Source organism: Stylophora pistillata, chromosome 14, assembly GCF_964205215.1.
Source record: "Stylophora pistillata chromosome 14, jaStyPist1.2, whole genome shotgun sequence".
In the NCBI taxonomy this organism is placed as follows: domain Eukaryota; kingdom Metazoa; phylum Cnidaria; class Anthozoa; order Scleractinia; family Pocilloporidae; genus Stylophora; species Stylophora pistillata.
This window is the reverse complement of record NC_142532.1, coordinates 15,968,268-15,994,097: the sequence shown is the minus strand read 5'-3', so window position 1 is coordinate 15,994,097 and position 25,830 is coordinate 15,968,268. Positions and strand designations below refer to the sequence as shown.

General features: G+C 39.0%; 1 protein-coding gene across 1 annotated transcript; it reads right to left on the bottom strand.

Moving 5' to 3' along the window:
• On the bottom strand, positions 1 to 25,618 carry LOC111346673 (cilia- and flagella-associated protein 70). Its single transcript, XM_088745159.1, has 31 exons — positions 25,417 to 25,618; positions 23,589 to 23,778; positions 21,424 to 21,522; positions 20,961 to 21,040; positions 20,453 to 20,517; positions 18,583 to 18,697; positions 17,730 to 17,783; positions 17,311 to 17,381; positions 16,837 to 16,986; positions 16,142 to 16,318; positions 15,654 to 15,840; positions 14,964 to 15,038; positions 14,480 to 14,571; positions 13,273 to 13,333; positions 12,944 to 13,005; positions 11,592 to 11,657; positions 11,066 to 11,132; positions 10,503 to 10,634; positions 9,848 to 9,931; positions 9,710 to 9,751; positions 8,921 to 9,001; positions 8,357 to 8,409; positions 8,138 to 8,253; positions 6,447 to 6,671; positions 5,232 to 5,569; positions 4,007 to 4,159; positions 2,779 to 2,940; positions 2,388 to 2,477; positions 1,802 to 1,903; positions 1,074 to 1,121; positions 1 to 367 (listed from the first exon to the last, which is right to left on the bottom strand). The coding sequence occupies exons 1-31, from the start codon at positions 25,492 to 25,494 to the stop codon at positions 284 to 286; spliced, it is 3,399 nt and encodes a 1,132-aa protein (XP_088601285.1). The 5' UTR covers positions 25,495 to 25,618; the 3' UTR covers positions 1 to 283.
• Positions 25,619 to 25,830: the final 212 nt, after the last annotated feature.

Genomic DNA, 25,830 nt, shown 5'->3' with positions numbered 1-25,830 from the left:
CGTTTACAACTGCACAAAAAGCGCAGACTAAACTGTACAAATCCACCTACTCTGAAAAAAACAGAGATTATAAATCACCACATCTTTCGCTCCACTTTGCAATAACAATGAAATAAAAAAAAACAACAACAACAAATAAAAAACAAAAACAAACCAAGAAAGAGTGCCTGCACCTAAGAATAATAAGCAGTGCGCATTCCACTATTATTTTACAAAGAGCAGTCGATGGAGATGTCAGTAGTACGCACAAAGCAACAAACAAATAAACAAACTGGATAAAATCCTAGGCCATCATCGGATTTCCAAAGCCGACCTTTTGTTGTAATTGATGAATCTCTCCCAGCAGGTTATCGTCTTGTAGATTTAACTGCAAATAGTTCAAAAGAAGAATAATTGACTATACATATTTCCTTCTTCAGTTAGGGAAGCATTACGCTTTAGATGAAAAACTGATGTGGAAACCGTCAAGTTTTATAAATGCGTCAAACTTCTACGAAGTATTCAATTTCGTTCCTAAGTTCTCGAGGTTAACTCTTACACCCCTAACATCAGTATGCATATTCTCCAAACTGTTCTCTATACATCTCCTTTGGAACTGACAAGGAGATAATGTGAAACGATGAAGAACTCCTCCTCTGGGTGCCCATTCCCTTTGTTCTCCTAACCTTAAAATGTTTGATTCTGGGGTGATACTGTCGGGAGAAATGTGATACTTGTGGGGATTAAATAGTCAATAGGCGTTAATGTCCAGGATTTCCAGACAAAGGGCTTCTTCAGGAGCGGGAGGGGAGAATAAAAGACGCCCTTTTAAAAAGGGAAGCAAAAATTAAAAAAGTAGACAAATAGATAAAATAGGAAATTCACAATAATGATAATAATAATTATAGTAATAATAATAATTTACTGTGCGTCAAAAACTTCATTGATTATTTTTCTTCGAAATCTTTGCCCAAGTTTTATGAATATGGTAAATAGCATGCATCTTTTTTGCCAGAAACTGATGTTATCAAGGACGGAAACTAACACAGCCTTTCATATTGAACTGCGATGCTATCTATATAATTGGCTCTTACTTTCAGAGCGTACTTGTACGACTGTTCGGCTTCCAACTGTCGTCCGGTCTACAATAAAAATAAGAAGTGTAAGATTTGCTTAGACCAGAATGCTTGCCAGGCTATTAAAAGTGCATATGACACGAAATTTTTTTCTCTTGTTTCTTGTAGTTGGATATCTATAGAAAACGTTTCGAAGCCTTAAAACTGCTGGAAAAAACTAAAAGGCATTTTTTTGCCTTCAAAATACGCGCAATTTTCCTTCAAATTTGTCCCGGTTATCGCGTGGCCAAAACCGCACTTGATATCGTAACGTGACGTCACATTGTGTACCTCAATGGAACTTTCAGAAGAGTCGGACTCAAAGGAATCATTAGAATCACTGGTCATATTTGCCTTTCAATTCACTATCTATCTACTACGAAGTACTGCAGAACCCTCTTAGCGACAACAGACCTTCACGGTAAAGATACACAATGTGACGTCACGAATAACTTCGAAGGCGATAAACTAGATCCCAGTCTCCGGAAAAATTTCGTGTCATATGCACTTTAAGCGATCTAAAGTGGCGCACACAAATATGAAAACACGCAACGATCTACGCCTCGTTCGAGCAAAGGAGAATACCATACTTTAGCTTGCCTTTAGACCATGCTCAAAAGAACTGGAAGGAAAGCGAAAAAAAAAAAGTCGTTCTACTTTTGCGCATCCTAAAATCCAGGAGGAACATGAATCTGATTTAAGGTTACCTGTAAACACACCAGGGACAGATAAGCCCATACTTCTGCGTCTTTATTGTTTAAAATATTTGCTTCTGATAGTGCGTCCTCAGCTTCGGCCAAATTTCCCAGCTAAAATAAATCAGGTGTTGAAGTCACAATCAAATCGTAGTCGGAGATTTGTCAAAACAAACAATTGAAATTCAGTTGATTTATTTCATTTCTTCAAAGGGTTCATTTCTCCAAAAAATAGTTAACCGAATTCAATTCAAGCGAAATTCGCTGTGTTGAATTCTTGGGTGCAGTCCTAGAAGTCAGTGATTGACACATGCGTGGCGTATCGCGGTCGCAAATACGCACGTACGGTCATAGAACGAAGTAACGTACATGTATAACGTCGCAATACTAGATATATTTTTTGGACAAAATTCTTCAATGCTTTACAAACCATGTAATTTGGAGGTCAACTGGTGAGTAGCACAGCCTTCATATCCCCTCTTTAAGATTCTGTGATAGCAATGAAACTTTTTTCCTCGTAAAATCAATTTTAGTTTATACAGTATGATAAATGAGTTATGAGAAATTTAAAGACTCTCAGTAAAAATTGTCTTCTTACCCTATAGCAAGCAATTCCTGCTCCAAGCCAAGAAATAGAGGAGGGCGAGCGAATGCAGGCTTTCAAGAAGGTTGCCTTCGCTTTATTAAACTAAATATGAAGAAAGAAGATGACTTTAGGAGAACAATAATTAATGTTTAACTTCCCCTACCCAACGTCAAACACTAGATGTCAACCATTTGGTGCCAAACGTCAAAATGATAAACGTAACACGTCAAACGTCAAATTTCAAATGTCAAATGTCACATGTCAAATGTCAAATGTCACATGTCAAATGTCAAATGTAAAAACATCAAAATACGAACCAAAGGAAGTAGACAGTAGGGTATACAAGAGGTCAACAATTAAAGGCTTTTCAACTAAAACTCAAACAGCGTAACGTGGCACCAACCTCCCCTTTCCCCAGGTAAATCGATGCAAGTCTCAGATAGATGGCGTGCATATCTGAAGCTTCGGTTGTATAAGCCAGTGTTCTCTCATAGCAGTCCTGCGCTTCCTCAATTCGGCTCGTCAAATAACAGAGGTGTCCCATCAAACTCCATGCATCTGGGTTCTGTTAGAAAATAAAAAGGCAAACTTCAGAGCTTTGCACTGCGTAAGTTTAAAGTATACTTAAAAATCCCACACGCCTCCCAAATCCACGAGCATATATATTCGCAAACTGTCCGGTTTGCGGTTTGGAAGTTACAGTATGTCAAACATTTCAAGCAATTGGTTATGTCTTGCGGTAAAGCAACCTCACCTCTCAAGGGGGCCAAAACGTCAATAGCCTACCTCGCAACTGTTTTTTCCCCATGATTTTACACGACGCCCTGGTTTCTTGACACAAAAAACGGTTGCAAGGTAGACTAATTCACAAATGACGAACACAGACTTGGAAAGAGTTAACAAGATCAAATCAGGGCGTGACACTAACTTTTCAACTTACGAGCCAGGTGCCAAGTAACATCTCAGACGTTACGACAATTCCAGTTTGATTACTAAGCAAACTGGCTAGTGGAAATCAAAAACCACTGGCCAAAATTGGATTTCTACTGACTAGTTGGGTACCGTTAGTGTCGAGCCCTGTCAAATTATCAAAGTTTTCTCGACATCTTGTTTAACTTTATTAAAGAAACCAAATCCTACCTAATACGTATAATTCTAAAAAATTGCATTCATTTTAAACTTGCATAGCTAAGGCAGTATAAGAGCTCACTTGTAAAATCATCAGCATAAAAAGCAACTATTTGGAATTCAATCTTTCAAATACTTGTGAACAATAAATAGTCTAAAAGTCAATATTTATAAGAGAATAATAAAAAAAGGAACATATAGAAGAACGTAAGTGTAAAATTCAATGGACATGGCGCTTTCAGTTGTTTGGATGTCAATGTCAGTGTTCTCTAAAATTCAACGGACATGGCACTTCCAGCTGTTTGGATGTCCATGTCAATGTTCTCAATGTCGCACAGGACTCTCTTTGCACAATAGAGCGGATCCTAATGATGCGAAAGATGTTTTCGCTTTTCTTGTTCTAAAACTGAGAAAATATACGTTTCTGCACTGTAAGAGGGAAACAAACAGAAAATCACCATGGTGGATGGAAGCTACCCCCAACAAAGACTAACATAAATTACCTGATGCTTCAACACGACAGCTCGTTTAAGATTCTCTTCTGCTTCGATAAAAGATTTCTGTTGTATCTTCAACCTCCCAAGAAGCACGTAGTATCTCGCTCCCGGCTCTCCGTTGGCTGCCACTAACTCGTGCGCTAAAGCCGCGTCCGTCAGCTGGTACCGAATCACAAAAACACAAAACGTTGGTTGAATCATTGGGGAGTGAACAGGTAAAGGGACTAATAATGCCTGGTACCGACAAAACTTTCGTTTTTTAGTGCCGATTTACGGGAAGAACATTCGCAAGAGTTCAAAATAGTTGCCGATTCATAACACTTAAAATGATATGCGAAAGTGAAATAATGGCTAGTTGGGCAAACCCACGTATAATTACGTAATTGACGATGATAAATTCTGGTTTGGTACGAAAATGATTCATTCTTGCTCAGTTCTCAGCAGAGCCACGAAGAGGCGAACGGCCAACCCGAAAATCGCATAGGTTGTATCTGGAACACTTCCTCAGCCAAGCTGTCCCAGCTTACGTTAGCCCGCTGATCAATCATTTTTCCCATACCTTATTACAACTGACCATGGAAAGGAATGTTGGAAGACTGCTGAAGACTGAAGACATAGAATAAGAAGACTGAAGACATAGAATAAGAAGACTGAAGACACAGAATAAGAGGACTGAAGACATAGAATAAGAAGACTGAAGACATAGAATACTACCTATGATGCACGATCCTCGCAGTAGATAGCGCTATTTAAGCAATAGCGAAAATCAGACCTGAAAAAAATCAGGCCTGCACGGGATTCGAACCACTAACCTCTGCGATACTAGTGCAGCGCTCTACCAATTGAGCTAACAAGCCAACTGGGAGCAGGCCGTTAAGTTGATTCGTAATAAACCCGTGAAAGTGATAAATGAGATACAATGAAATATATGAAGTTCATATATTTTGTACTGCGGTATTAGATACATATGATGCACGATCCTATTGCTTAAATAGCGCTATCTCCTGCGAGGATCGTGCATCATATGTATCTAATACCGCAGTACAAAATATATGAACTTCATATATTTCATTGTATCACATAGAATACTGCTGAAGACCAGCATTAGAATTCTTAATGGTAATTAGCGACCAGCGCGTCGAAATTTCAGACCAGGTTTCCAGCTAATACTTGACCGCAGCACCGCAAGAACATAATCACTACCCCTTAGAAAAAGTGGCACGAACTGTACCTGTAGAGCATTTACTTCCAACAAGAAATCAGCCACTTGTAAGAAAATACTATCATTTGGCTTGACTTCCGCTGGCCTCTCTTCAGCAGGTGGTTCAGGGTCAGTTTCCGGTAAAGGAGGTGATTGGAGGTTTGAGGTTGCAGGACTTGGAACACGCGAGCTCTGTTTAGACGCCACTTGCGTAGTGGACTGGGTTTGAGGTTTCATTCCAGGTTTCCCAACAGGCGTCGCAGAGCTGATCACCACTGATGGGGGAAGGCCTACTGTTGGAGGGGCAGAAGGTTGGGCGGTAGTTTCTCCACTCGCTGACCCAGGCTCCTCACGCAGTACATCATCAACTAAAGAAAAACAAAGATAACTTTTCCAAACATTATTCATATTTTTTTGTCAAGTAAACTGGCGAGTCTTGATCTCGGTCGTAGTGGAAAGAAAGTTGTTATTACTTGTCTCCGACGAGTATTCTACCCTCAGACCTTGCTGAAGCTCCCATTTAAACATCGCGGCCCACCACTATGCACATCACCGTGTCACCTTAAAAAGGGAGGCTACAAGGTTTATACTCCTCTCGCGCGTAATAGGACAACGTAGCGGTAAAACGTCTACACGTGTGCGAACACTGTAATGATGTATTTGGACTCTCAATTCCAAGTTGTTTTTCGAGAGTACAGACATAAACACAAACCAGCCAAAATGGATTCCCTTGCGCATGTGCCACGTTTAACTGCTGGCCTATTACTTCTTTCCGCACGTCATTGTTAAGTGAGATATAAGTATACACCTCCACTTTCACGCGATACGGCGTTGCTTAGTGTGCTCTTAGCGTTGCCCATGAAGAGCCGTGGACAATAGTTCGGATGTTAGATTCAGATATTTAGATGTTAGCGGTGTGAAACAGCCTGTAAGTTTGTCGTTTACTAGACAAAAATTCTGGCTAATGAAGGCTGTTTATCAACTTTTTTTTAATCGATTTTGTTTTGGAAAAAATGCTTACCATAGCTAGTCAAGCTGTTGCGAGTTTATTGTCTTGTGAAAAATGGCATTTTGTCGATTCATATACATGGTTTAAGTTTTTTAATCTTTACCCTCAATGTGCGCAATACTAGCGACTAAATGTTCTATTACTAGGATAAAGCAAGCAAAAATACAAAAACAAAACAAACGAAAAAAGGAGCAATAGCAAACTAGCAAACGACGTCAAAGGACCCTTCTACATACCATGGACCTCAGGCACTTTCTGGTCCTCAGACACAGCAATTCCAGGTGCCCCTTCTCCGGCAAGTTCCTCAGCTACAGTTTCTGAAACAGAACCTTCAACCTCGGCCGGTACATCTACTGGGGCTGTCAGCTCAATAGAAGACGACGTTGCCGCATTTAAGCGGTTGGCTTCAAGAAACGCACGCTCTGCTCCAATGTCGTTTTGAATGCTGTCATAGTACAAACCTTTAGCACAAATAGAGGTACTGCCTTAATGTAACCCAAACATGTCACGTGAAATAAAATAAAAGTAAAGCAACACGTTTCCGGCGAAAGCGCACTTAGCTACGCCTATGCAAGTTTACAGTCAATCCACTTAATTAACTATAAATCTGTACTCCGGAAATTGATTAAAATACAACACAAAATTTTACACAGAAAAACGTCATTAAGAAGTTAAGGTGATTCCTCAGTAAAAAATAAGTTATGAAACAATTTGTTTTAATCTCTCCTTAAATGTTCCCTACCAGTGTCTGTTTTGAAAAATAATAAAAACGATAGGTCACCGTGCTTGTTTAAAAGATATGAAGGGCTCTTTACGCCTGTAGCGGAACTAATCACGCACGTCATTTCATCTGTTCATGGTGCATTTTGCGGTAGCTGGAAGCGGGGATTTGAAATTTAACACTTGCAAAAAAAAAAACATTGATGGGTAGAAAAGCTCGAGCGTATGGAACAATTTGATATGTAATTTGTGGAAAATTACGCAGTTTTAAACGACATCGACTCGAAACGTTCCTCGAGTCGTTGCTTATAAGGTCATCATTTGCATCATAGCGTAACGGGCTTCGTGCACACTTTTAGCTATATCTTTTTTCCCTTCGGTGAATTCTTTTTCATTTCTCCAATTTAAAGGGAATAATTTGTATACCAAAATTATGCAATTAAAATTATAGTTTACCGTGTTCGTTTAAGAGCTAAAGACCATTGTACTTTTTTGCCTGGTCTATTGAAAAAAATAAAAACACTACCTAGTTCTCGGAATGCGCGCGCACTTATTCGCCTGATTTTTATGCGCAGTACAGCATGCGCAATGTAATATTGAGGAATTATCTTAGACACAGAAATATCAGGAAAAACGTCCAGCTCCAGGACAGAGGAGGGATCGAGGAATAGAGAGTCCGAAATGCTCACAACTCCGCCACACTTGTCCCCGTGCATACTATGACGGTTTACAAAGTACTAATTGGGATTTCACCTCATTTTATAGAGGCAAAAACCAGCCGAGTGGACCATCTAAAAACCTGACCGAAATATACGTCAAAATGTTCATGTCCTTTTGTCTTCTCAATCATCACTTCTTGGAATTGAAGTCAACCTTCCTTTTCCCCACCTCTCGAACCCTTCATACCCTAACATCAGTGTTCATATTAACCACACTGTTCTCTAGTTTCTCAGGTGTTGACAAGGAGAGTTTGTTTGAAAATCAAGAGCTTCTTTAGTCGGTCATCATTCTTTTACTCTCGTATGTGTGATCTAGGGATGACAGTGTGAGGAGAGAGTAGATGATAGGGGGTCAAATGTTTTTCCAAGCTGGCAAATTATTTACAATGTTTCAGGTTTTGCTCTGTTGATACATATAGGCAATTTTTTGGTTCACTCAGGTAATTAAAACATTGCAAGGGATTTCCTGAAAATAGTGACATAATTACCAAGCATGGTCCACGCAATAACGTTTTTGCTCTCAGCACATGTTGCCGCTTCAAGGAAAGTCTCGGCTTCTTCGTACTTCGCATTCATCAGAGAGATGCAGCCATACATCAGAAGACTGGGGAGAGAAAAAATAGATCGGTCATGAGAGGACTGATACGGCCAAACCATCTCTGGCATTCTCATGGTTAGTAGAGAAAAAATATATATATTCAACTTACCCTGGTACATGCTTCTGCGCAATAGCTACTGTTTCCTTGAAACACTCTTCGGCCTACAGAAAAAGACACATGCCTTAAGTAATTCCTTAGCAATATTTGAGAGATATACTAAGTTTCCAAAAACCTCAATACACCCTTTCTCTCTCCATAAACCATCCATTGTCCTTTCTTGTAAGTTGCTGGAATCAGTTTTGCAAGGCTCCGACTAGTTATATCCAGAACATTCAAAAACCAGCTTTCCCTCTTTCCAATCGAACGATTCTTACACGCGTGTTGACAAAAGGATTGGAGCTTGAAATGGTGGTCGTGGAATAGCAAACGTCCTTATCATACTAATGTCATGGGGAATCCCGTTAAACAGCTTTGGATGACGATCTCGCAAAAATTCTCGATTCACTTTCTCTCAACTTCAGGATTTTTACTCTTGGGATAAGGCTTCACTGCTGAGTGAATTTATTTCAACCAATTCAATCAAGCCATTTTAAAATTCAAGCAAAACATTTCGTAATTCACGAGCCACTACAAAACCTGACGCGCGAACATAACCACCGTTAAAATTCTTACCTTGCCAAAGTCGCCAATAAGCAAACAAAACGCTCCATAATCAAACCAGTGATCAGGATCGTTCTTGTTACGAGACAAACGCTGTTAAAAGAGGAAATACATCTAAATAAGCAATGGTTTCCATGAAATGTGTTATTGATGGTAGTTTAAAGCGGTTAGGTGGCCTTGAAAGCCCGAAGAGTCTCTTGTTCCCAAGGAAGTTCGGGCTCCCGTAGGAAACTTTGAGGATCTGGACTTTTCCAATTGCATTTTGTATGTTATCAGTCTTTTACGTATAGATAATTGTTTGAATATACAAGTGCGATAATTACAAGTGCCTAGTAAACAACATTCTATTCTTCCACCTCGGAGAGAGCCTTGCGTACACAAAGTTTGAAGTTGTGTACTTTTAGTAGCTTTTTGGGCCCCAAAAATCAACAGAGAACAACTATACTGTACCAAAAAAATTTTTTAAAGACATCTCTGTAATGGTAAGTATACACCAGTGACATGTATGAATGATGCATCTCTAGCCGATGAGGCCTGATTGTAAACGTGCATTGCTGCATATAGATGGGTTTTTATCCTAGCGCTACCCAGAGTCAACTCATATGATTTAGGGGTACAATGTTATTAGTGGAAAAGTTAGAAGCAGGTAGGATCTACCCACATCTCAGCTGCTGTAAAAACCCCTGAAAAAAAAGGTAAATAGTACCATAAAAATCTTAAAAAAAAAAAAAAAAAAACTGGGAATGTGGGAGATTTTCAGTTTTAAACATCTGTAAATTATTTGTTTCAAATGTTATGTACCTCTTGATAATATTTAGCTGCTAGTTTAAAGTTCTGGTTGACCTGTCGAAAACGAAGAGAAGCATTGCAGTTTGAGAATAAAGCGAATAAAGCGTGACATGAAAAACTGTCACACAACACTTTTGGGTAGAAGCTTACCTCAGCCTCTCTGGCGAAGTGTTTCAGAGTGGCAGAGTCCGTGACTGGTGGTGGTTCCTCTGGGGCTTCTTCTGCTGTGAGAAACTACAAATTTAAACAATAAAATGAAAAACGATGCCTGGAACAGTCTCCGTCAAACTACAGAAGAGAAATGACATTCAGTCAGGGTATGGCACATTTACAAACCTTTCAATAAACCTTTGATAAACAAGCTATCAATAAACTGGTATTATTAGCGTGGTTAATACGAGAATGTATCTTCTGTAGCTTATCGTAGTAATGAAACACTGTCTTGGAGATAGGAGCGGGCTTTTCTGTATGATATTGTAAAAGAGTCAGTTAAAATAAAACTCCCGTAAAATTCTCGCGAAACACGGTAAATTCTAAACAAAGACGCGGTAGCTAGATGGTGGATGCATTGGATTGGAGATCGAAGCGTCCTGGTTTGAGCATTGCCCGCGATCATTGTATGATGTTCTTAGCTAGGACATGAATGGCTGAGGTACTGGTTCAGTGGTGTGATACCCTCAGCACGTGTGAAAGACTTCACAATTCTATGAACCTATGAAACAGTTGACTCGCATTGGCGAGTGCATCCAGTATATGCCATCAATGTGGTTTGTGCTATCCCAGTAAACAGTGTTGCAAACATTACCTTATTCAGAGCAACGTGCATCTGGTCAATTAAAAACACATACAACTCGCTGAGGAATGCTTGTAGTTTTTCCTTGTCTGTAAAAGCTGTGGTGTTTAAATACTTCTCTCGCACAATCTTTATGACACTGTTCTGTTGATCAAAGTTAAACGTCTGTTAACTTAGTGCACTAGTGAACTTGCACATTTATAGACGGTTTTTGAGTAAAAAGTTTACTCATTAGAATCACAAAACCAGGTAGGTTGTAATTGTTTAAGAAAAAGATATTATCTCTCCTTTCTCCTTGGTGGAGGCAGTTTTCATCCAGTTCCTAGTGCATACTTCTTCGTCCATTAGTACTTTATAGCATAGCACTCCAATTCAATGGCGAATTACGATTATTCTCAAAGCTGGAGTTGAAGCCATCTTCAACCCTTTTACATGTACTTAAACCTAGACATTACTAGATAGATAGGCCTAAAGAAAATGGCGATATCGGAAACACTAAACAAATAAAACAAAACAAATGTAGAGACCAAAACACACTTAATGCATGTAGGTATAATCGATATCGTTTGTGTTACCTTTAACTGTTCTTTAAAAGCGAAATATTTTCCGGATGTATTCAGTTCGTACAGAAACTTCTGTCTCCTACAAAAAAAGGACCAAAGCTTTATTTTCCTCTAGGTCAAAATCATGACCGCGGGATAACGATCAAAGTAATGATTGCGCGAGAGGATAGCGCGAGTTTTCCGGACCGCCTATTGAGTAGATTATAGCAAAACCAATGCATTTGAGGATTACTTCGAAAATCAATTGAAAATTGCTCTGAACTGGATGTTACAGGACCAAAGTACTTGCAACCTAAAAACCGCCGATACAAAAAGAGTAAACATAACCAGCCTGCCTGAAACAAGTTTAAAGAGAAGAGGTAGACGATGATAAAATCTTCAGCCAAATTCTCCGAACTCACACAGATTAAAATACATGTAGCATTTGAAAGAGGAAATCTCTTTCTGACTGTTAAAATACATATTACAACTACAACGAGATTTATTTATTTTTTTAAACCTTGTTCCTCATTTTTCGAAAAAAAGCAAAAATATTCACCTCTGATCCATGGCATCATTTGACTGTGGTAGACTCCCCTTCAACAAATCATCGCCGTACATTTGCCTGCAACAAGTAACATAAGATATTGCTGAAGAAAATTTATCGTGCAACGTTCGTAAGATGCCGAAAGGTTTCGCCTCGTCCTTTTATCGGCGAATCAAATTCGAAAGCTTAAGGTGTCTTTAAGATGATTGGGTAATTTGGCTTTTCGGTAAGTTGTCGTGTGTGTTCGCGTTATGTTTTGATCGATAATTTGGTTTTGTGAACCGGGTTGATGATGCAAAGAGTTTTTAAAGCAGATGTTTTGAGCGTTTAGCTCTTCATCAGAGCGAATAGAGGAACTGTGGGTTGTGTAGGGTTTATACACAGAAAAATAGAGCTTAGCTATTTCTGGGGACATGGTGAAGAGAAAACAAAAGAATATTATAGTTGCATGAACAGCTTTCATTGATACCGTAGGGATTAAGAGTGCCGGATTAGAAGACGAACTTCTTAGATGTAGCCGGGACGCTCCACACACTGTCGTATATTACTTAGAATAGGCTACTTTAATTCAACGCTCCCCAGCTGTATTAGAAATAAAGCACTTTCTTTTGTGACATGGTGAAGAGAAAACACAAGAATATTATAGTTGCATGAACAGCGTTCATTGATACCGTAGGGATTAAGAGTGCCGAATTAGAAGACGAACTTCTTAGATGTAGCCGGGACGCTCCACACACTGTCGTATATTACTTAGAATAGGCTACTTTAATTCAAAGCTCTCCAGCTGTATTAGAAATAAAGCACTTTCTTTTGTGACATGGTGAAGAGAAAACACAAGAATATTATAGTTGCATGAACAGCTTTCATTGATACCGTAGGGATTAAGAGTGCCGAATTAGAAGACGAACTTCTTAGATGTAGCCGGGACGGTCCACACACTGTCGTATATTACTTAGAATAGGCTACTTTAATTCAAAGCTCTCCAGCTGTATTAGAAAAAAAGCACTTTCTTTTGTGACATGGTGAAGAGAAAACACAAGAATATTATAGTTGCATGAACAGCGTTCATTGATACCGTAGGGATTAAGAGTGCCGAATTAGAAGACGAACTTCTTAGATGTAGCCGGGACGGTCCACACACTGTCGTATATTACTTAGAATAGGCTACTTTAATTCAACGCTCCCCAGCTGTATTAGAAAAAAAGCACTTTCTTTTGTGACCTGCTTGGACGGCAAGACAAGGAAAGGAAGTATAAGTGTAACTTTTCGTCTAGCAGATGAAATTCAAAACCTCGTGCACGAATTCAAGCAATCGAAAATACAAAAATACTACTGATTTTTTTTTAAGCATAGTAATGACAAACCTGAATTCCTCAAGCAGGGAATTTGCAACAGCGGTCAGCTGACCGTGAAAATCTTCTACAGCCTGTAACAAAACAGATCAATAAAAAATTTCTTCATCGAAGTTTCACGAAAAATAAACGGTTTTTTTTTTTTTCATCTGCTTTGTATGTCACACGTAACAAATGATGTTACTTTTCCAGTGCACTGCGTTCCTTATCTTGGTACATGTAACTCACCGATTTTGCTGCAATAAGTTATAAACATAATCTTAAAAACGGCGCCTAGGGGCTAAAAAGGCGCCTGTCAACTTCAGCGTTCGCAAAGATAAATGAGCTCAATCATATGCTACCTTTTTGGAGCCTCCTGTTTTCCGAGCAAAGACTGGACGTGGAGGAATGTATTCTGCAACTCTGTAAGCGGGGAAATAAATATGAATTAAACAAAGCAAAAGTCAAATTGAAAATGTTTTAAAACTAGCAATTGGTTAACATGTCAGCGTTTGTTCCTCGGGATATGAAGCACGAGGTAAGTTTGGAGAGCAGGAGAGAAGCGTAAGAGTTGCTCGAGGCGTAGTTGGGACAACTATAGCCTCTTAAGCAAGGTAAGGATGACAGAAATATTTCGAAGTAAAAGTGACACTAAAAAGAAATACTAAATTTGCTATAAAGAAGGAAAAAAAAGTCAGAGTCCCTCGGGTATATGCCACTTGCGCAATGTTGAATTTTTGTTCATTCGTAGCGTTGCGTTGAAAATTCTGAAAGTTGTCAGATTCAAAGCAAAATCTTCTGTTGCACAGCACTTCAAGGACATGTCAACGCTACGGGCCAAAGAGTGGTCCGAAAGTGGCGTATCACCATTAAAGTCAGCAAACCCAGTTGTCGTTTTCTAGCCATAATTCGTATCCCGTTTAGGAATCGTACTATTGTTCACTCGAAAGCTCTTTTCGTCACTTTTAAGGCTGCTATGCCCATTTCTTTCCAGAAAGAGTAACCTACAAATACACTTTTCATTTTGAGTTCCTAAAGGTCTCGGTCTCTCTCAATCGGGATAGAAAGGCAAAACCACATCGTAAAATCTGAAAACTCGCGGTCAAACTGAAGGGGAACTTTGCAGTCAAACGCGGAGGAAAATTTTTGAATCGCGAGGCATTTGTTTGCTGACGTCATAAACTAGCACAACAAGATTATGAAGTACGCTCGCGCATAACCTCGCTCAGGCGTGCACGCAGCCTCGGCGAGCTCTTACCACGCAAATACTGGTAGGGCTTCTCAAAATCGAGTTGCGAAGCTACAGTTACCTGACAACTAATAATTCCCTTTTGAGATGGTCTGCATTTCACTTTTTTATACGTTCGTTTGGTTTTGTTTGTTGGCTTTATTGTCTTCGATTTAGTTTAGTTCTGACATACTTTGTGTTTTTTTAAGATGTTCATAATCGGTTACGAATAGCGTTAGCTAGATGATTCACAAATGAATGTTGAATGTGAAACTGCAAATTTACGCGGAGAAGACACAACGCAACGTATTAAACATAATTCAGTAACAGTTCCGACTTACTTCCTTGCGAGCGAAGATGGCGGCCGTTTCGGAACAAGCGGCTTGTCGAGGACAAGTTCCAAGGTGATAAAAGTTCGTGACTCCAGATATTGCTGTAAATAAAAATGACATAGCTTTGTATCCATTCTGATAATGAATTCATTCGCAAAGACCGTTTTTAACCGTACACATGAGCATATCGAATCGTCTTTCAGATGTTTGTTTTACGCCGTAAGCAAGTTTCTGTTGTTGTCATTCTTACTTCAATTTTTATTCATATTCGGTGTGGATGCGGAGAGACTCAGTGGCCTAAAGATAAGAGCACTGAATTCCAGGTTCCTCTCAGAAATTAAAAAAAAAAAACCAAAAACTAAAAATAAAGGAAATCTAATTATATTTTCTCGTTAGCGTTTGTGGTAAACTTTGCCTTAAGTCTGCATTTCTTTATCAACAGACACTTCTCGGATAAGCGTATGTTCACTCAGCACCGCAAATCAAATCTCACCTGTCCTTCAAGATTCCTGGCTTCGTTACTTTCTCCCTCTGTTGAAACGTCCGGTTTGAGAACAGCAGCTGACGGCTGAATATTTCAAGGAGTCGTGAGTGAAGCACAATATCCCTCAGTTTACCAGGGCCGTAAGGAAAAAAATAGCTTATTTGGAAGTTTCACGAAACATCAAGTTTGAGTTGAGATGTTAGCAGGAAAGGGGGACTTTGCAGCCTTTCTCATAAATCTAGTGGCAGGGGATGGATCTGGGCTTCTAGAAGGCTTCTACAGATTGGCGATCGAAGACTAATTTTTTTCACAACGATTACGAAAGATAATCCCCACAACAAGAAAGTACATGTTCATGGTCAAAAATGACGTCAACAACACCAAAAAGCAACCCCAGTCATGGGAAAAGAGGCACACTGAAAACTGTTCATATTCAGAGATCTTTGTTTGACTGTGGCAATTATTCCAGACCATCCTAGTGTTTGTGTCTTTTGGAAGTCATAATTATTTTTCCATGGCTCAAACATCCCTTGGCTGAAACATCATTTGGCTGAACAAAACTTGAGAAAATTACCAAAGAAAGGGTGTACACTTTGGTGTTGTTAGAAATTCCTGGTGCAGTTCGAAGTCATTAATTGACAGTTGGTAGTTCGGCCCAGCGTCTCACTGCTCTTTATATAGACACAAAAGTAATCGTACCTTTGTTTTCGCATCCGCTTTGCCTTGTTTGGAAGGCGGAGGAGCCTTCAGTGCCATAGCCGAGGCAAGAGTACGGCCCATCCCGTTAGCCACTCTGGCAGCCTCTTCCGCCAGTGTACCTTTTCTCTTGGTTTTATCAAACACTTCATTCTCGATGAAGGGCTTCACAAGATATGCTCCTCTTATTCTGGGTAAGGAAACAAGGCGAAGTTAAGAATGCTGAGTGTCAGAATGCCTTTGTCTTCGAACTCAATAGACACATTTACAAATAAAGCGTAGTTCATTACAGTAAGATAAAAATGCAAGATTCTGGTCGATTTGTTTCGTTTCTCAAGACAAGCACATTTGGGGCTCACTTATCTCCAGGCAAGAATCTTTGTTCGCGAGAAGAGACTTTCTCGCGGAAGAGATTTTCTCGCGAGAAGAGACTTTCTCGCGAGACGAAACTCGCTCCACGAGGGAGACTGTGATGAAGAGGAGGAACAAACCTTTTCACACCGGGGTAGAGTAAAGGCGCCATGTTAACATATGCTACTCCGTGAAATGATATGGGAATTTCCTCTTCTAACGAGCTCTGTTTTCCTTTTGCCTTTGTGGCCTGCTGTATTGGGGTCCTCATTATTTCCAGGGGCCAGTAACGATTCTGCGCGACCTTATTCTGCAAACTAGAGGATGAAAACAAAGAAACAAATAAACGAAAATGAACATATAGACAAATAAACGAGTACACGAAATACAAATGTACGAACACAAGACTCGCTTCCACTCCGCTAGCGGCATTGTATCGATATCTTTTTTATAATAAGACTAGAAATTCTTGCGCGCTCCTTAGTCAAGAACCATTGTCAACAGGTGGTTTCACTTTACAGTGAAACTACTCGGCTGCACCTCATAACTTCATTATAATTTTGACCACTGTTAAATTCATTTCTTTGATCCATACAAGGCTTTGAAGCAGCCATTAGAAGCGCTTCTCTCATGCTCTCCAAACTACCCGCGTACATCGATAACTCGATACACGCACGCTTAGCATGAAACACTTCTGTAATAAATAATGAAACATTGTGGTCAAATTGTTGAATCGAATTCTTTCAAAACTTGAGGGGTAGAGGGTCGCATCCACCCAAAGACCTGGGAGCTCCTCTCCTCCCTTTTACGGCACCCCTGTGAAGGACAATCTCACCTTTCAGCGGCCTCTGCACTTAAGAAGCAGCGTCTTTCTGCGTTCCAAGTAACGTGATTTTTCTCATTTACAGCCTCCTGACGAAAAGCGATATCTTCTCTGTCTCTGAGGTCACCGTCTTCGTCTTCGAACGGCAAAGTTTCGATGTTACTAGAAAGGAAAGTTCAAAGTAAAAATAATTGACATAGACTTGTCTGACCCAAATTATCACCACAAAGCTTCTTCACATCTAGCCAACTGCATCATCACACCAGCCAATCAGAACTCAAACTCAAAGTACAGTTTTTCTAACGCGAGAAAACAGCGCGCGTGACCAGGCACTGGTCGGTTTCAGTTTTGATTCTGATTGGTGGAGAAGTTTGGCACTATTTTTCTAGACCAATCATAGAGCGTGGTTAGGAAAAACTAATGCACACCCGAATTACGTACTGTCGGTGCTCAATTCAAAATTTCTCTTTAAACACTCGCAATTACCTGTCTGTAATGTACAGACAGGATCCGGAGGCACTCGGCGCAGCGGACCACCTTCGCTGAGTTGCAATTTCCTGTCAAGTGAAAAAAATAAATTCGATAAATAAATAAAGAGGAAGCTTCAGCGAGCCTTCAGAAAGAAAACCACAACGTGAACAATACACTTAGGTATTCCTAGCGCTTTACAATCTGACATAAGTATGAATTTTCTTCGTGCCGTTCTTTAGGTATTTCCTAGGGTGCTGACTGGAGAGTTTGTGTAACAATCAAGAAATCTTTCAGTTCGTGATCATTTCCTTTATTCTCGTGACCTTAAACTGTGATTTATTTTTGATATTGTAAGAGAAATTAAATGTCACTTTGGGAGCCGAGGGCGTTAACGTGCTTGTTTCATAAGATAAAACAAATAGAAACGGTCTTACCCTTTCTCCTGGTGCGCGAAGCAGTCCGTTGGATATCACTACTGTATTTTCTTTCTGCAACGTGAGAAATGTCAGTAAGAACACTCATACGAATATGAATCGAGGTTTCAAATATACAAAGGAAGCAAATGCACATTGCAAAAATTGTTTTAAAACAAGTGTATGTTAAGTATGTATAGTCTGTGGACACTATGACATGAACTATTTCATGTGATAATCCATACCATTTACCGTTAGAGGACTTTGAGAACTAATTAGTCATTGCAGAGAGGATAAATTTAGAACGTTGTTTTCTTTTAACAAAGAATGAAGTATTTTTTAAAATTATTTGAAGTCGCGACTCTTTTCTTTAATGGGTCTTGCTTTTTTTGGCAGCACATAACTGATGGGTCACATAGGGAGATTGTATGCTCACAAACCCCGTTCTTCTGATTGGGGTGCATCTATATGAATTTCCAGCTTTGAATTTCGTTTCTGGCTCTTTTTTCCAAGGTATACAAAGCAATCACCAACAATAAACCCAGAATATTGCGAGGGCACGCGAGAAAAAGGCCCTTATTGCTGTTAACAATAGATGTACAAAAATCAATACTCTGCCTTCTTTTACACGAAACTCTGCGTGTGAAACTTTACACGCACTATGAAGAATTTGCATGTAATTTTTTACACACATTTTCGTTTATTTCTTTTCTCGCGCGTAAAGCGCGCGTGATTTGCTTGTAAATTGCGCGCGACATGGCGGATTTACACGCATTAAACGCGCGTACAATACTGATATTCCTGCAGCCCGCACTATACGGTAATTTAGATTTATTGACTTTACTTTGCAGCCCTCTAGCTGTAAAATTCTTACCTCAGCAGATATTGGGATAGGAAGGCTGACAGTGTGGTTAAACTGCTGAGCCACCTGAATCTGCCAAGAGTCTGGTACAGAAAATGCACTGTCCACATGGACACTCAATAAATTGCTGTCAACCCCAACAAAATAAAAACGAAACAAAAGAAGATAAAAAAGTAATTCATAAATAGATAGCATATATTCTCAACACAATAATGACTAATAATATTGTCAAAAAGTTAAATGAAAAAACAATTGTACATGTAGATGAAATTGGTCATGGTATTTGAACTGAGTAGAGTGCAATTTGTATAGCTAATCACATGATTTCCAGTGCATTTGGAATAAATAAGCACGAGTAAATTTTTTCAAAGACTAACAAAATTGCATGAGCCCATAGGGCGAGTGCAATTTGTGGTCTTTGAAAACATTTACAAGTGCTTATTTATTCCAAATTGCACGAGAAAATCATGTGATTATCTATTAATAATATACATGAAAAAATATGAGGTAGCTTCTCATAACCAAGCAGAAGAAAAGCGCGCGCATCACGTGCAAAAATAATTTATTCAAACCCTGGAAGTGACATTGACCTTGACATTGACATTGACCAATCATTCTAACCAATCAGAATGTCTGGTTTGTTTCTTTCTTTGCACTGAATTAACTCTCTTCTGCACTGCATTAACTCTCTTCTGCACTGAATTAACTGAAAACTGCATTCATCTTAACCACTCAGAACTGAGATATTTTTTCATGCAAAATTTTAGGTCTGAAATCATATGGCATACTTCCAAAATCAAAGAAGTGCACAGCATGAGTTCATGTGAAATCACAAGTATGATTTCAGAGCAAAACTGCACAACAGGAAGTTCAATTACCACTTTATTACATCCATTTTGAAATCATGAGATTCAGTTCCTCGTATATGGGATTTTATTTAGTATGTGCAAATGTTTTGTCAATCCAATAGTGAGCTGGTTTGTAGATAGTTGCAAGAGTTGCTTTTCATTTTCCTGCAATTTAATTAGTTTCTTTAAACAAGTACTGATTGGTTGTTGTATTTTAGTAAAGCTTCCTTGTTGACCAGGGAAAAAGATGAACAGCATATAAAAGCTCAGTGGAAATGCAAGGGTCTCAATAAAAGTCAGTTTCCAACACTCTTCTGCAGCATATAATACCTCTTCCCACTATCTGTTTAGCCCTGCAGTGAGCAGGCTCCTTTGTTTGAATTTTACATAATACACCACTGCCATTTGTAGCACAATAAGCACCTGTTTTTAGAAAAAGTTATCAAAAACCTTGGGAATGGAATTTTTACCGCGACATCATAATCTTTATCGATCATATTACGATATATGAAACATAGCAATCAACTATAATTAGTACATTAAGTGAACGCACGTGTTTGGATACCCTCTTGAGGAAAAGAGCCGTAAATGTTGGTATGTAAATTAGTTTTATATCGTTTCTCTTTTCAATATTCTGTTATGTTTTAAGTACACTGAATCAGTTAGCGTTTTGTGATTTATTTTCAGTTGAGCTTTTGCTTTACATGAACCTAAGCGAATAAAGGGAATGAGTGCAACAATGAGTCTTTATTGAGTGTATCCAACACGAGCACAGGAATATTTAGGGAAGAATGCTGTAGTTCCAGGAAGCAACAGTGTCAAAAGAAGGGAATTGTTGCAGTACATCCACACAGTCATGAACTCTGCATATCATATTTGCTGCACATACAGTGAACTGCCCAGGTAAAGCTAGTAACATTCTGTCTTTTACATCTAGTTACAGCTATTGATCTCTAATGAAAACACAATTTATCTATAGATGAGATGGGTAAATGCAGTACTTTTGTAATCTATATTTTAGAGCCTGTTCAAACCTGTTATGAAGCTGTGTTTCTGTAAGAAGAGGTTGTGCTACAGAGACTTGCACTTCAATTTCAGGCTAAAAAAATTAATGAGCAAACATAAAAATAATAGACTCACATAATTCTTAAATAAGCTTATACAATTATGCACATGTGTATGTACAGTGTACACCCCTTGGTTACATTTTATGATGTAGAGTGCATGCAAATGCTATACAGAAGAACTTTTTATAAACTAAGGATGAAGCCTGAGCACATATACAGTTACATCACAGCCAGTGACACCCAATCATCTCAAAAACATCAGGGAGAGGGCTAGTGTAATCTAGGTGGCTGTGTCAATGCAGTTAGTTCAAATCTGATCATGCATTGCCTAACTTCCTTTATCACGACAAAGATTGGCAAACATAAAATCCTGTCCATTGAAAATATCAGTTTAAGTTAACTACTCAGCATTTTAATCCTTTACAAAAGCCTGGAAGTATTGAGGAAAAAAAAAAAAAAAAAAGATTTTTCTCACCAGAACATGTTCAGTTGTGGCTGGTTCAGTTGGAACAGTGACAGGATGGACACACTGCATAACACTGAATTTGGTTTCTCCTTTTAGTCACATCATGTCAAATAGGAAAGCACAGTATTAGAAAATTATCAACATATGTAAATATGGCCAATCTGAGTGTAAATTTTAGAAAAAGCCCCTAAAATTCGATAAATTCTGTGGCATAAGAATACGCTTCTTTACAGGACATGTAAAACTACATTCTCCAATTTCCTCCCTTACTTAAGAGAAACAATCATGCAGCAATTGCAAAATGAATTTTTCTTCAGTTTAAATCCTACAAATTAACTTTATCTTAAAAAGACTAGGCTTCATGTATATTGATGTTAACATTACTTCTTGCAGTATACATACTGCAAATAAGATAACCATACAACAAAAATATAAACATGCTTAAATGTACAAATATCTAAATGTGCCTCACCATGAAGAAGTGGTAGCAAATCGATACAAGATTGTCCCAAAATATTTATTTTTTCTTCCTTTCCCTTCTTGTCTTTAGGAAGAACCTCCACAACAGTTACTAACATGAAAATTAAAAACAAAAATAGGCAATCTAAAATTCAAATATCTTAATTGTGAGATATTTCAGTGACTTCATCTTGTATATCTGCATTGCACAGATGTGGCAGAATCTCAATAACTAGCGACTCCCCCTCCCCACCCCCCTCACAATTTCTTTAAAACCACTGACTCCCAGTTTCCCTCCAGTTGAAACTTTTGACGTCATTCCTTTGCAACTACATTCAAACCCTATAATACCCTAAGAGTGACCAGCATCTAATTTCTTTTTACAGTAATACCATTAGATCTAATTATGAATTCTCCGCTCTAGCTGATACACATTTCCTTGTAAATTGGTTACAAGAATTTGGTGTTCTATCAAGGTAACAACTTCTACCCTGATGCTGTAAGTTTGAGTATTCTCATTACCTGTTTGCTGGATAATGTATGGATATTATAGGAAGAAGTTACGGGTTAATCACTTCTGGGAGTTAATTAAAGGGTTCAGAGAATAACAACAATTAGTATACACTAAAACAGTGGATAGCGTTGAAGGCGCACTCTGATTAGCTAGTCAAACTCCGAATATCCTTTGCTATTTACCTCAGAGTAACTCGGGAAAAAATGGCGCCCCGGTTTGCATCCGTGACTGAGCGAAGAAATCACTCAAATTAACGACGGTGGTGTATATTATCTCTCTGTTTTATATATACTAAAACAACTATTCACCTCAGTGTCGGTCGTTAGTGGTGGATATTTACCTTGCCGCTTCGCGGCTCGGGTAAATATCCACCACTAACCACCTCCACTTCAGTGAATAGTTGTTAATTATTATATGGCTGCATCTCACAAGGACTGGGAACTACTGAATTCGCAAATTTGATTGGCTGAAATCAATATTGAAAGAGGTCTAGATTTTCCCATATAGACCGGCATCTAGACCAGTCTAGAAAAAAAAGTTACAAAGAATATAATGTTCTGTTGCTTTCTAGACACAGCCATGTAATGAACATCTTATTAACTGAGCTAGGTCGGTCTGTATGGGAGAATCTTCAGTTAACCTCGGTCGCTGGTACAAACCTAACTGCATTCGGTCCGTACTGGTGACCTCGGTCAAGATTCTCCCATACAGACCTCCCGCTCGGTCAATAAGAACTAATTAATGACTAGATTGCCAACCTAAGAGGCTTTCATTGATCGTTACTAGACAAATTCTCTTTTTCAGCGCCATTTAGTGAAAAGTAGAGAAAGATTGACACTGAGAGAAAATTGACACTGATGTTAGGTTGTAAGACTGGTTACTTATAATTATTATCACCCATCCTTGCAAAAGTAATGTTGACAACATCATTCAGTTACAATATTTAAAATTGCCTAGTCATTAACCCTTTTTAAAACACCAAGTGATTAAAATGAAACTTCTTCCTATAATATCCACACATTATCCAGCAAACAGATAATAAGAGTATTCAAATTTATCAAGTAGAAGTTGTCATCCTGATCTTAAATGCCAAATTCTCATAACTACTTTACAAGGAGGTGGAGGTGCAGTGGCCTCATGGTTAGTGTGCTCGACTCCGGATCGAGTGGTCCGGGTCCGAGCCTCGGCCAGGACATTGTGTTGTGTTCTTAGGCAAGACACTTTACTCTCACAGTGCCTCTCTTTACCCAGGTGTATAAATGGGTACCGGCAATTTAATGCTGGGGGTAACCCTGCGATGGACTGGCATCCCATCCAAGGGGGAGTAGAAATACTCCTAGTCGCTTCATGCTACAGAAACCAGAGTTAAGCACTAGCCTAATGGGCCACTAGGCTGGTAAACAGACTTTACTTACTTACTTTACAAGGAAATGTGTAGCAGCTAGAGGGGAGAATTAACAATCAGATCTTACGAGTTAGAGGGTTTATAGCTTTCAGGGATAATAGTAAAAGTCGAATTTTTAGAGGGGTCGTACACTCCAGTTAGAAGACTGGAAGATACTCCCACTCAAAAAATTCAAGTTTTAAACAAGACAGTCATCGATACTACAATTTACACTGCACAGCATAATGGAAAGCAAACTGTCTAGAAAATCACCACCTACCTATCACAGGCTTATATGCTATTGAGTCCAGGAAAGTAGCATCTTCAAATGTACAGTCAAATGATGCATGAAAGTTGTATTCTGTGCTGTGGGTCTCTGTGTTTGCTTCAACTTTTGGAGATTCTCCAAGCAGATTAGCTCCAAACTCAAGCCTCACCAAAGAATTCAAGGAGTCACCTTTAGACCCTTTCTAATCAGTGATTAAAAAAGGAAAACAGTTTTTTGATGTATAATTATCAACAAATAGATTCCAAGTCGCCGTGCATCTGTTAAGTAACAGGGCTCCACATTAATGGTAGCCCATTAGCCACAGACTAGTAGAAATTCAGTTTTGGCCAGTGAATTTTGATTTCCACTGGCCAGTTTGGTTAGTAAACAAATTCAAATTGTCGTAACATCTAAGATGTCACTAGACACATGGCTAGTAAGTTGAAAAGTTAGTGTTGAGCCCTGAGTAATTGCATGATCACACATGAGGATAAAGTGTTTTAAGAACAAAACAATTGGCCCGCAAAGTTAAGGCACAGCTGAGTGTGGCTGATGTTCTTAGCACATTTTGCAATCTTCTACAATCTATAATTACTGTACAGACTCCCTGCAACATGCAATCCATTTGTGTTACACGATAAAAAAGAAAAACGATGTTAATATGTTAATGGCGACATGTTCTTTGTAACTCTGTCATCCAATAGACCATTTGAATGTGTAGTCTGATCGTCCGGGTGAGTGTAGTCCTGAGAAGGACTGTTGTCGGTGGTAGTGACTGACGTTTTGACAACCTGTGCGGAAGTCATCATCAGAGTCAAGTGACTCTGATGATGACCTTGACTCTGATGACGACTTCCACACAGGTTGTCGAAACGTCAGTCACTACCAGCGACAACAGTCCTTCTCAGGACTACACTCACCCGGACGATCAGACTACACCTTCACATGTTACCCCCGGGTTCACACCATTTACTGCAATAGACCATTTATAAGTAAGAAAAGTAAGAACCAATCAAAATAGTTCTGCTCATCATCTTAATGGTGATACAGAACAGTAGGTGTCAGGGAGACAGTTTCCAGATGAATGCTGCAATGGACTTGGCAATAGCTACTTTGATAAAAGAATTCCATGCAGACATGTGCAAAATTTTGACGCACATATTTTTTTTAGATGCACTTACATGCAATTTTTGGTGCATTTTTTCCGTGAACATTTACCTGAGCAGTACTGCAAATGATTTAGGCTTTACTAGTGTTCAGGGTCAATGTGTCAACCCCCCATGATACCTTTTCATCAGGGAGAGTTAGTATTGTTCAATGGAATTCGATCTCCAAATCTCATCAGACTCTCAACAAACCTTCCAATCTTGTTTGTATTGCCGGGTCTCATGCCCCTCCCAATTAGGAAAACAATTTTTTTACCCTCTCCGCCAAATAATTAATTTTTCTTTTCTCAATGTTTTTTTTTTTTTCCCGAGCTAAAAAATTATGAAATTGTACGAGATGCAATGTCCTGATGGACAGTGTAAGAGACTCCCGAATGAAAGAACCCGAATGAAACCTCCCGAATGGAAGAACCAGTCGCGAAAACCCTGCACGGGGTTTTCTGATGTGTTCTTAAGTAAGACACTTGTGCAAAGCTTGGTGGCGTGCCGAAGCCTGAAACAATCTCAACAAACACGTAAAACTTAGGAAATTAATATATCCACATTAAATTTTCGCTGAAGATGCCAGCCAACAAAAATCTCTCGATTCTTAGAACTTCCTCAATTCAAATATAATTTCATGAACCGATCATGAAGCTTCGTCAAGAAATACATACTGTGTTGCGTACACCTACCAGATTTTTGCATCGAACCACAATGATTGTAACCGGTTCTGGTGGTCTTACACTTGCAGTATCTTCTTCACTTGCCATTTTAAAGGCTTTTTATTCTTTTTTTAAAGGTGCTCTGTCGAATTTTCCCCAATTTTAGCGTCGTTTATTGCTGTCAACCTCTCCAGAAGTGCACAGCACAACCGCCATATTAACTTTTTTTCAGTTTTCACTGTTTCTATGACAACTGGCGCCCTCAGTATATACCGCTGGCCATTCCGGCGCACAACTGAAAGCATTTCATGGTGGACTGGGACCAACATTGCGTGTTCGAATGGTGAAAGATTTATGCCGGTAGATTCAAACTTCATTCACCACAAAAAACAATGGCAAAAATCTTCTCTGATTTTAATTTTTTCACTTTTCCTTCTTTTAAAT

What these genes read in the sequence shown, in the direction of transcription:
- LOC111346673 (XM_088745159.1), bottom strand. Translation starts at nt 25,494, where the DNA reads ATGGCAAGTGAAGAAGATACTGCAAGTGTAAGACCACCAGAACCGGTT. An exon ending in CCACAACTGAACATGTTCTG is followed by an intron (nt 20,518 to 20,960) that starts GTGAGAAAAATC and finishes TAATTTTTTTAG; the next exon opens with CCTGAAATTGAAGTGCAAGT. An exon ending in GAAACACAGCTTCATAACAG is followed by an intron (nt 18,698 to 20,452) that starts GTTTGAACAGGC and finishes TGGGGTTGACAG; the next exon opens with CAATTTATTGAGTGTCCATG.